This window comes from Oncorhynchus tshawytscha, linkage group LG21 (assembly GCF_018296145.1).
Source record: "Oncorhynchus tshawytscha isolate Ot180627B linkage group LG21, Otsh_v2.0, whole genome shotgun sequence".
Lineage (NCBI taxonomy): Eukaryota > Metazoa > Chordata > Actinopteri > Salmoniformes > Salmonidae > Oncorhynchus > Oncorhynchus tshawytscha.
In genome coordinates this window covers 35,743,276-35,755,008 of record NC_056449.1, presented here as the reverse complement: position 1 = coordinate 35,755,008, position 11,733 = coordinate 35,743,276, and the positions used below count along the sequence as shown (strand labels likewise).

At 41.8% G+C, this 11,733-nt stretch overlaps 2 protein-coding genes and 1 long non-coding RNA gene across 3 annotated transcripts; 2 read left to right on the top strand and 1 right to left on the bottom strand.

Annotated features, from left to right (window-relative positions):
• LOC112221247 lies at positions 1 to 1,841 on the bottom strand. Its single transcript, XR_002949001.2, has 3 exons — positions 1,612 to 1,841; positions 1,151 to 1,223; positions 1 to 344 (listed from the first exon to the last, which is right to left on the bottom strand). It is a non-coding gene; the product is annotated as an uncharacterized LOC112221247 (long non-coding RNA).
• A 65-nt stretch (positions 1,842 to 1,906) lies between these two features.
• LOC112221246 (growth/differentiation factor 9-like) lies at positions 1,907 to 5,640 on the top strand. Its single transcript, XM_024383406.2, has 3 exons — positions 1,907 to 2,382; positions 3,471 to 3,703; positions 3,902 to 5,640. The coding sequence occupies exons 1-3, from the start codon at positions 2,019 to 2,021 to the stop codon at positions 4,631 to 4,633; spliced, it is 1,329 nt and encodes a 442-aa protein (XP_024239174.1). The 5' UTR covers positions 1,907 to 2,018; the 3' UTR covers positions 4,634 to 5,640.
• Positions 5,641 to 7,284: 1,644 nt separating this feature from the next.
• LOC112221245 (cytochrome b-c1 complex subunit 8) lies at positions 7,285 to 10,998 on the top strand. Its single transcript, XM_024383405.2, has 3 exons — positions 7,285 to 7,403; positions 9,550 to 9,721; positions 10,819 to 10,998. The coding sequence occupies exons 2-3, from the start codon at positions 9,568 to 9,570 to the stop codon at positions 10,911 to 10,913; spliced, it is 249 nt and encodes an 82-aa protein (XP_024239173.1). The 5' UTR covers positions 7,285 to 7,403; positions 9,550 to 9,567; the 3' UTR covers positions 10,914 to 10,998.
• Positions 10,999 to 11,733: the final 735 nt, after the last annotated feature.

Sequence of the window (11,733 nt, the reverse complement as noted above, 5' to 3'; positions counted from 1 at the left end):
TAATTTTAATCAGCTTATGCATCTTTTACACAGATTTATTTTCACCAAAGACCAGCAATAGTGATGACAGGATTTGGAATACAGACAACAATAGTGATGACTGGATTAGAACACAGACAATAGTGATGACATGGTCTGGAACACAGACAACAATAGCATAATAAGTGCTAGTTTGTTAAACAATGTGCTATTGTCTCTCTGTCTGGGGAGAGGGCAGCACTCAGAATGGTGATGATGTATTCAGTTAAACAGTTGTATTCACAGTGTCACCGTGGCCATTCAACCCTGCTAATTAGGTATCGTCCTTCTATGGGCTTGTTCGGTCTCTTTAGGCCACCATGGCTCTGTGAAATGAACAAAAGCTGTCATTATTATAGAATAACTTTACATTAAGGTTCGAGTCCTGAATGCTGATTGGTTGAAAGCCGTGGTATACCACCGGTATGACAAAACATGTATTTTTACTGCTCTAATTACATTGGTAACCAGTTTATAATAGCAATAAGGCACTTCGGGGGTTTGTGGTATATGGCCATTATACCACAGTTAAGGGCTGTATACAGGCACTCCACGTTACGTTGTGCATAAGAACAGCTCTTAGCCGTGGTATATTGGCCATATACCACACCCCCTTGTGCCGTATTGCTTAAATAGACCACATCACCCTCTGTCTGCATGGAACTGTCAGGGGAAATAACGTTCCACTTAAGTGAAAAGAGGAAGAAGTAGTGCCTCTCATATAAATATAGGCCTACCAGACAACCTTTATCCTTAGAGGTGCTCTAGGCTAACTACAGTAAAGGGACTCTCTTTTAACAGGACTCCCCATTCCCCTTAAACACTATTAAAGTATGGCCTGTGTGGGGTTGTATAACAGTAACCAGTACTTTCATAACCCCTTTCTACCCCTAAACTCATGGAACACTGAGCAGAGAACTGGTAAAGACCCAGTGCAGTAAAGACTGTGATTTTCCTGTGTTTTATATAACTTTTCACACTATTAGGTTGTAATAATAATGTGAATTTTTAACAATAAAAATAAGCTACTGTTGTTTCTTTTTGACCATTTGAATTGAAAACAATCACAGTAAGGTACATAATTGTTACCCAGAAATGATTTGATATTGAGATAAAAACAGCTGCATTGGACCTTTAAAGCTGCTCTGTTCCAAGAAGCCAGTCAAGTGTAAGAGTTCGGGAATGCTGGAGACAGAGACTGGGGCCTGAAATAACACACACAAGGATGTAAAGGAGGGTACAATAGACAGACACACGCACGCACACGCACGCACACACACACACACACACACACACACACACACACACACACACACACACACACACACACACACACACACACACACACACACACACAGAGGTTTGAGTATCAGTCAGCACAAGCCCACCCTGACACAATCGGCCTTCTGATGTAAGCTGATTTTTGTGGTCACAGTTAATGTTTACTGCATTCATGACTTGGTTCATTGCAAAGATGATGCTCTCTTATAATCAGCTCATCAGTCCTTCTACTATACACGGACAGTTGAAGTTGATCTTTGGGAACGTTTCATATTTATACATATTCTGTGTAGATAACAAAATATCCATTACCTTCTTCAAAGGTCCCTTACATTTCCCTTCTGGGTTTTGATTCGTCTTCTTCTTCGGTGGGGTTTATCGGCGGTTGGCCTCCAAAGTTATAGTGCATTACCGCCACCTACTGTACTGTGGGCTAGAGACAGGGAGGAACAAAATCATACCGTTGCTCTTAAAAAAGATAACAAAATATTTGAGACTATATCTAATAATTCTACTCAATATACTTTTTAAAACTAATTTCCTGTATCCCCTTCTCCCTCATACCAGATCTCATCCTATCTATTTCCCTCTGATACTGCCCACACTGCAGCAATACATGCGTCCCTGGGTTGATTGCGCACACCTGTTCAACTTCAGTGACATGTGCATAGGTTTATTGAACCGAGGGAGTTCTCCAAGTTTTGACGGACTGATTGACAATGGAGACTCCTCTCCACTTGACTATTGTTCTTAATTACCCGACCTCTATTTTACTACTCTTGATCGGCGGCTTTTCTCTTGGATCGTCCCCGACCACGTCAAATCTAGCTGACGAGTTTGGCGATTTTACTTTGTACCAACATGGCAATATCTTGTCACCCCTTCTGAAGGCGCTGACAGCACAGGGAGTTCCATGGCAAGACACGACCCCAAGAATGAAACCTGATTCGAGATATGTTCGATACATGAAAAGACTGTACAGGATGTCTTCGAGACATGAGAGGAGTTTGGAAGGGAACAACCACCTTTACAACACAGTTCGACTTATAACCCCGCGGGGTGAGTGCCTGGAGCAAAGCAAAGGTGAGCTCTTGAGTTTTGGGTGAAACTTAATTTACATGGAAATGCAAAGGCGTGAGTGAGGTCTGTTTTACATAGGGACACTAGTCCAAAACTGAGTGTACAAAATATTAGGAACACCTGCTCTTTCTATGACAGACTGACCAGATGAATGTTATTATCCCTTATTGATATCACTTGTTAATTTCACATCAGTCAGTGTAGGTGAAGGACAGAAGACTGGTTAAAGGATTTTTAAGCCTTGAGACAATTGAGCCATGGATTGTGTATTCCATCAGGGCTGACTCTAGCGTTTTGGGGACCCTAAGCAAGATTTGTGCATGTGCCCAGGAGCTTTTCTGCCATGTGTACTACACGTTTAGATAACTGGCTTAACTAACAATCTGAAAATTGTTAGCTGAACAATTTGAGTGACTGACAATATAAATAAAAAATGACTGATTCACAACCAAGTTTCTAACTTGCATCTTGTTTATACTACTATACTAACTCTCAACAGGAAGTTGAGACCCCACTGAGTTAATAAAAATAAAAACATTTGGGGGGGATGCCCCTAGCGACTGCTTATGCCAGGAGTTGGCCCTGTGTGCCATTGAGGGTGAATGGACAAGACAGATTATTTTAAGTTCCTTTGAACAGGGTATGGTAGTAGGTGCCAGGCACACCAGTTTTAATTTGTCAGGAACTGCAATGCTGCTGGGTTGTTCATGCTCAACAGTTTCCTGTGTGTATCAAGAATGGTCCACCACCCAAAGGACATCCAGCCAACTTGACACAACTGCGTGAAAGCATTGGAGTCAACATGGGCCAGCATCCCTGTGGAACGCCTTGTAGAGTCCATGCCCTGATGAATTGAGACTGTTCTCAGGGAGAAAAGGGGTGCAACTCAATGTTATATACCTAATGTTTTGTGAACTCAGTGTATTTGATGTAGCCTAGTTTTTTTGAACCCCCCCCATGCATTAGCATCTGGGTCTGGTCTGCTTAGTTTGACTGTATATGAACCAGAAAAAATAAGCACGTGAGGTGTCTCGCTTCCACTTCAAGCTCTGGTTCTTCTCATAGGTCTTAATTTCCAATGTTCCCTACAGAGTTCTTCATGCAACACCTCTCCTACAATCTGGACCGTGTCAGAGTCAAGGAGCAGCTCCTGAAGTCTGTCCTGCTGTTCTCCTTTGACCAAGACCAGGCCTTGTCCATGACTACCCAATGTTACCTAGATGTGAAAGAGCAGGCTGCCCAGGATCAGTGTCTTCTCTGCCCCAGCACCCATCACTCAGTCAACTTCCTGTTCCACACGGACCGCAGGAGGAAGTGGGTTGAGGTGATTGATGATTTACTTCAATATAATTCAATGGAAACAACTATTTCTTCCCTTAGGGAAATTGTATTAAGACTAAAAAGGGCTTTATTTTATCATTTCAAAGCACAATTAGACCACATATGTGGATACACTGCATTTACAATCACAGAGGATGTTACACCACAATAATGCTAACCTATTTTCATTGTGGTGCTCAAGGTGGACATCACGGCGTTCCTCCGACCTCTCATCCAGTCCCACAAGAAGGACATCCATTTGCTGATCAACCTGACGTGTGTGGAGGGCAGAGGCAGGGAGGCTGGAGGAGAGGAGAGGAGCGGTAGGGGCCCCGTGGAGCTCCACCTAAGGTCTCCGTCCTTGCTCCTGTACCTCAATGACACCAGTGAGCTGGCACACCAAAGATGGCTGCCCACCAGGTCACAAGGTCATCCGAGGTCAGCCAATGAGATGGACACCTTTGAGAGCCTGGCGGAGTTCAAATCAGAGCGAAGGATCAGCCGGAGCAAGAGGAGAAGACTGAGGAGAGAATCTCCAGATCTGTTGACGAACAACGCACGAGGCAAAACGAGCCCGAAGACCATCCTCCCGGACCTCCTCCCGAGTTCTGACTTCCCTACGAGCGACTGTGCCTTGTACGACTTCAGCGTGAGCTTCAGTGAGCTCAAACTGAACCATTGGATCATTTTCCCCCACAGGTACAACCCCAGGTACTGTAAAGGCACCTGTCCCAGAGCTGTGGGGTTCATCTACGGCTCCCCCAGACACACCTTCTTCCAGAACATGATCTACCACATACTGGACTCCTCCGTGCCACGGCCTTCCTGTGTTCCCTTGGAGTACATGCCCCTGAGTGTTTTAACCCTTGAAGGTGACTCCATTGCCTACAAGGAGTTAGATGAAATGATCGCTACGAGGTGCACATGTCGCTAAAGGCCCACCTCCAGGGTCAGGCTCAATCCCATTTGAACTTGGTGTAAAAACTGAACAATCTCAACTGAAATTCCAATTGTTCTCTCTACTTTTCAATGTAAAAAAAAAAATCCTCTCGCTCGGGCTGATCCTTCGCTCTGGAAATTGACTGAATTGAAATGGAATTGACCCCTACCTCACTGTTTTACCAGCCTCAACACTTTGACTGTTAACCTACCTTCTGCATCAACTGCCGCTAGACTTATTCCATCCTCCTCAAGCGCTTGACTTTAGCAACTTTTGTGACTTTTTCACAATCGCCTATTGTAACATCCTGGTCTGGGGACTTCATGTCAAGTCATCAGTGTCTTTGTCAAAACATCAGTGCGTGGAGTTAGATTTTCTTTGATCTAGAACAGATGTATTTACTTGCCCCCAAAAAGTATTTTTATCTAAATATAAAATATGGCATTGATTTCCTTTGTTTACATGTTTATGTGATAGGCAGGAATGTTGTGAAGATGTCTTATCCTGCACTTACTGTCTGGTTTGTTTGTGTTTTTGCATTGCGTTGACACATGAGAACATGGATTGATTTTTTAAGTTATTATTTTTGTTAACTTATTTTGGGTGTTCTGCCATCTTTAGTCTCTTCTTTCACACTAACTGGTACGTTTGAAGTATATCTGATCTGGACAAAATATTTAAAAAAAAAAGTGGTCCTATATACTCGTATCCTACACTTTCACGTTTAATTTTATTCCTGGGGATTAAAGACTGTTTCACGGACAACCTCTCTTTTCATACGGTCCAGAATGTAAGTTATCTTTTATAGACAACTTGATTTTTGTGTGTATTTATTACCCTGGGTCATGAAATGACTGCATACCTAATATATTGACGAATTTAACTAAAATTCAAATGAAATGTACTGTACGGTCTTGTTTGGCTCACTGATTATCACAAAAAATAATAAATGAATAATTAGCTAAATATTTGCTTGAAAAAAAATAAAGAGCATGCACAGATCCTTGAGTATTTCTTCAATATAATTGTATGGTTGTTTGTTCTGACATAAATACACATTTGACTGCTGAGACACACACCATTGTGTAGCGTAAAGTTTGTGCGTCTGCAATCATGTCAGAATTTACTCCTATACTAGATGGAGAGTTTACACACTGCTTGACAACTTTATCAGCTTGATTTTCTGCCTTGTGTGGGATCAGAAGTGCCATGCCCACAGGGGCACGTGTCCCCTCAGATTGGTCTGACTGCACTTGAGAAACTTTCAAAGTTCTTGCCATTTTCCAGATGGACTGACCTTCATGTCTTAAAGTAATGATGGGACTGTTTCTCTTTGGCAGGAACAGCTCAAATAAGCATAGTATGGACTTGGTCTTTTACCAAATAGTGCTATCTTCTGTATACCCCCCCCAACCTTGTCACAACACAACTGATTGGTTCAAAGTGCATTAAGAAGAAAATAAATTCCACAAATGAACTTTTAACAAGGCACACGTGTTAATTGAAATGCATTCCAGGTGACTACCTCATGAAGCTGGTTGAGAGAATGCCAAGAGGGTGCAAAGCTGTCATCAAGGCAAAGGGTGGCTACTTTAAAAAATCTCAAATATAAAATATATTTTGATTTGTTTAACACTTTTTTTGGTTACTATGTGATTCCATATGTGTTATTTAATAGTTTTGATGTCTTCACTATTATTCTAGAATGTAGAAAATAGTAAAAATAATGAAAAACTCATGAATGAGTAGGTGTTCTGAAACTTTTGACCGGTACTGTAGATGATGAGTACCTTAGTCAGAAAATCCCAGGAGTGGTCAGTGCACGTCACCTGACCCGTATGGTAAATGAAAGGAAGGAGAAAAGCCTGTGGATATTATTGTTGTTTGAGGAGACGCTACCTGAATATGTGAAGCTTGGATATGTGAGGTATGCAGTGAGACCATCTGTGTCCCAAACCATTACAGTGTGGGAATTGTAAAGGATATGGTCATGTGTCAAATGTTTGCAGACAGGAGAACTATGATATTGAAGAATCTGTCAATGAAAATGTTACAACTGTGGTGGGGATCATACTCCAGACTTCCTTGAGTGCCCTGTTAGGGTAAAGGAGGTTGTGGTGTCAAGGATCAGATTTATACAGTTTATCTCCTATGTGGAGGCGGGGAAGAGAGTCGAAGGGGAAAGAGGAAACAGTGTTGAAGATATGGAGGTGGATGCATTGCAACCAGTTGATAGTATTTTAAGTCAATCGGGTGATCTGGATACACTTGTGACGAAAGTGGATTTTGTGGTATTTATAGCTTTAGTGATTAATTGTTCAGTACAAGTGTCTAAGAAGTCAAAGAAGCTGGATATATCTGCAGCCGAGAAGTTTTTGGGGCTGCAAAACTTCACGGCAGAAGCACTACAAGAACTTTTGTCGCAAGGAAATGTCCCGCCCTCACAGGAGGCTTCTGAGCCTGTGTTGGGATCTGATTAAAATAAAACATTTTTACAAAAAAGCAGGTTGATTTTGTTTGGTTAACTTCTTTTTTTTTTTTTGGTAGTTAGTATGATACTTTATTTTTACCCACATTTTTTCAAATTTTTGGGATCCTTATTATCAATCCGCGCAGTAGTTGGCGGAATGCACATATAATTGTTGCGAACGCCGTTATACCATAGAAGAAAAAGAACGGAAGTTACGTAAAGGCTGGACGTTGAACCAAACCAGAGCAAAGACGTCATAAACCGCTATTAATCTGGGTCTTGAGAAGCAGCACGGTAAGAGTTACTGAAAGTTGAAGGTTTTGTGGTTAATTTTACAATTTGAATCACTTGTATACGTGTCATCTGTGTTTGTCTTGGGGATTTTACGAAATAAGAGTTTCGTGTCATTACACACATTTGAATTCTTGGCGTGAATGTCAAGCAAGGTCTTCACGTTAGCTATGGAGGTTAGCTACTGGCTAGCTTGTAGCAGGTTGGTCCCGTTTGCAATCACTTTTGTGCAATATTTTTTCTAGGTAGTTAATTAGCTAGGTTGTATCGTCATATTTTCTACTATCTGTCAGACACGAGTTTACGTGTTGTAATGTCACTGGCTCAATGACATGTCATCTAATGTTTGGTGTTAATGTTAACTTGGCTAACGCGTTAGTAAACTATCAATCTACTTTAGCTCGTAACGTTAGTTAATGTAATGTTTGGTATCCAGTAATGCTTGGACATAAAACGTAGGTATCACGTTCACATTTCTAATCCAGTCTATTGACAGTTACATTTTTACTAACAACCATAATTGTGTTCTTTTTACAAATGTGATTACATGAAATGTCTATTATATTAGTCAGATTCCGACCCTATTCTTACTCAGAGTTGCACTGGGGTCGGACAGGCTTCCTGTTTAGGTTAAGACACTAAGGAGTCGGTACCGGATATGGCTCTGGAAACATACCTCAATCCAGGGATGAGAAATTGCGTTGTATTCAGAATTGTCCTATTATCCCAACACGTTTTAATAGCACTCCTTCAATATTATCGGTGTAACAGTTGGAATAATGGGACAATACAACACCATTTCTCATCAATGAATTGAGGTACATTTTCAGAGCCATATCTCGCGCCAGCGCCGCTGTGTATTAATCTAAAGAGAAAGCCTGTCTGACCCCAGTGCAGCTGTAAGTAAGTGAAGGGTGGTAATATATTCTGACTACTATTGTGGAAGACTGGCTGGTTGTCAATTCTTAATAGGAGGAAATGCACGTTATCCTCGCAACCCAAACTCCTTGCTCTGGGCCAAACGTAATGCCCACGGACCTTTAGTTTCTTCTCCTCAATGAATCGGAGTACCTCCCTGACGATTTTCTAGAACGCAAACATTCTTACTGTTCTGATTTGCCCCAGAAACCGATGGATTGGGCCAGAGCCAGAACACGTGGGTAAAGCAGCTTCTTGAAAGTTTGCCATTGACTTTAAAACTCTGGTTAGCGAGGATCCAATCGTTGATGACTTTGTTTTGTAAAACATCTCGAATTTTTATTTCACCACAAACTAGGACAGACCCCATTTAGTCGATTGTTTGGTCAATAGGCGGTTGGTCGAATGAGATTACTTTAGATGAGCAGTAGCAACAAAAAAAAAATAATGGTATACAAGACACCTGAGTGGACTGATCCGTTGTGGGGGTGGCACAGTCCATCAGTTTAAGACATGTGATAATAAAATTGTATAGGGTTATTATGTAAGAACAATGGTGTAACACTAATAAAAACAAACATATTTTCTAGCAAATGTGCTTTCTCCCGTGTCGGATAGTGTTCGCTGTCTGTGGTTCTGAAACACATCAGCGTGCTGTTGAATTGGTGCCTTTTCCCTAACCATGTTGCGATGTGTAAAGTTAACCAGCATATTTGTGTTGAGAAAAATTCAGTGCAGGTAGCAGCAGAATGAGATGAGAACAGCCCTCGTCTTATTGTTAAGAAAAGTGAGGAGAGAGGAAACCCCATCTTAATTCTATAATCAATAACCTTAAAAAGACAGTGACTGTGTGACGGACTAGCACCCCTCTCTCTCTCTCCTCCCTGTTGCAGCGACCACCACAGAACATCGGTGCTATTTTAACAGTGGCGCAATTCTGAGCCCGGCCCAGTACGATCAAATCAATTGCTGATCGGACTCCCTCTAGTCATTTGTCTTAATTAATCAAGCTTAAAGCATCAGACAAGCTCAGTGCATATAGTTGATTTGATTAAAACACATAGGATGTGTCTATATATGGAGGAATACACAACATTTTTTGGGGGGACTAATCAATTGTTCCAAAGAATGACTTTTGGTGGAGCAGTATATTGTTGTGTGACGACTGCATTGCAACATCTAAACTACTGTACCTTTTTTCCTCATCGATACTCCTACCATGTCATTTCAGATAGTCTCTCTAGACACCATGGGTCGCCACTTTGGAGATTTGGCCAAGATAAGGCATGTGATCACCTACAGTCTGTCCCCCTTCGAGCAGAGGGCTTTCCCCAACTACTTCTCTAAAGGAATCCCCAACGTCTGGAGACGATTCACATCATCCGTCTTCAAAGTTGCTCCCCGTAAGTAATCCTAGAGTTTGGATATTGTTAGTTATCCAACATCTCCAGACAAATTCTGGATTTATTTCTGCTCTAGTCTTGATAAATATGGCCTCATAGCCCAATATTAGACCTGATTAATTAATAAGATGAGGTCTAAGGGCAGTCCATAGCAACAACGATTGAGACGAGTCATGTTCCAAGGACTACCTGGTAGCAGCATGTCCGGTGTCTCAACCTACATCCATAATTTCTCTGGTTGGAGAATCACCATTTCCGTCGCTGGGCAGTGAACAAGAAACTATTAAATCCAGTTTAGATGCTACCATCCCCAAATCAAACATGGATTCCATGTTGTATTCTCACTTTGCGTGCACACCGGTCTGTTTCACACCGGTTTCTGTTAATCAGCCTCACCATATGGGCACCATGCTGCCTCAGACAGGAAGTAGATGAAACGTGTGCATGCAAAGCCAGAACAAAACATTGGCATTCATATTAGGTTTTGATGGGGGAGGAGGGGGTTGCATCAACTGATTAAATAGTTTCTTGTTTGCTGCCCAGTGACGCAAACTGTGATTCTCCAATCAGAACAGTTCTACTGATTTTATGGCTGTAGCTTGGGACCTGGGACACATGCTGCGAGCAGGCAGTCATTATTGGACCATGACACATCTCACATGTTGTTCATCTCACTATGAAATGCACTTAAACCTTTAAATTAATGAGAGGTGTAATATTGGCTGGGCCTCATGTAGATAATGACCAGATGTGGCTACTAAGGCTTCTACACACCTATTCAGCTACAATTAAGAACCTTCCCAGTGTGTAGTCTGTTTGCTGTAGTTGGATAGATGTGTAGAGCGCTTTTAGACTACTTTAATGCTTCTTAAAGCCATGTCCATTGTGACTTCGTCTACGAGAACGGTGCTTTGAGGCACACTGTAAAGACCTCTTTCGATACAATGTCTGTCTGCCTGTGTTAAAATCACTGACTCTTTGGATGTTTTTAAATGGCCTAACTCTACATTCATTGCTTCCTGTATCTTTCAGTGCCTCCCAAGCCACATCCCTGTTTTCAGTCACTAACCGGTCTTCTCCTGTTCTTCTTTTTCCAGCAATGATCTGCATGTACCTGACATACACCTGGGGCAACCATGTCCACTCAGAAGGAAAGAGGAAGGTTGCTGCAGACTACGAGAATGAAGAGTGAACCCTTCCATCTTGCTGCTCTCTCTGTCTATTCCTGTCTAAACCTTCACTGTATGTTTTGTCAATAAAGACAATATTTATCTGAATGTTTTTCCTATAAATTTGATACCACCTCACCTGTATATTTGAAATGAATGGTTTGCCATCTTTCGTGTGACGGGACACTGCAGAGAGATGTATAAATAAGAATGATCTGTCACTTAGTGTAAAGTTGCAATGAGGTTACTGCCCAATGCAATTTTACACAGGCTAACAGGTATATATATATAGTATACTGTCTATACAGCAGGCAGCCTAGTGGTTAAAGCGTTGGGCCAGTAACTGAAAGGTTGCTGGATTGAATCCCAGAGCTGACAAGGTAAAAATATTTTCTCCTGCCAACTCACTGTCCCCTGTTAGGCTGTCAATTTTAAGGTTTGTTCTTAACTGACTTGCCTAGTTAAAAAAATGTTAGATATGGCTATTTCAGCTCGTTGCTGACAGGTGTATGAAGTCGCGCACAGCCATGCAAACTACAGACAAACATTGACAGAATGGCCTTACTGAAATATGTCAGGAGAACACTACCTGCCCGAATGCATAGTGCCAACTAAAGTTTGGAGGAGGAATAATGGTCTGGGGCTGTGTTTCATGGTTCAGGTTAGGCCCCTTAGTTCCAGTGAAGGGAAATCTTAACACTACAGCATACAATGACATTCTAGACGATTCTGTGCTTTCAACTTTGTAGCAACAGTTTGGGGAAGGCCCTTTTCTGTTTCAGCATGACAATTCCCCAGTGCACAAAGCAAGGTCCTTACAGAAATGGTTTGTTGAGATCGGTG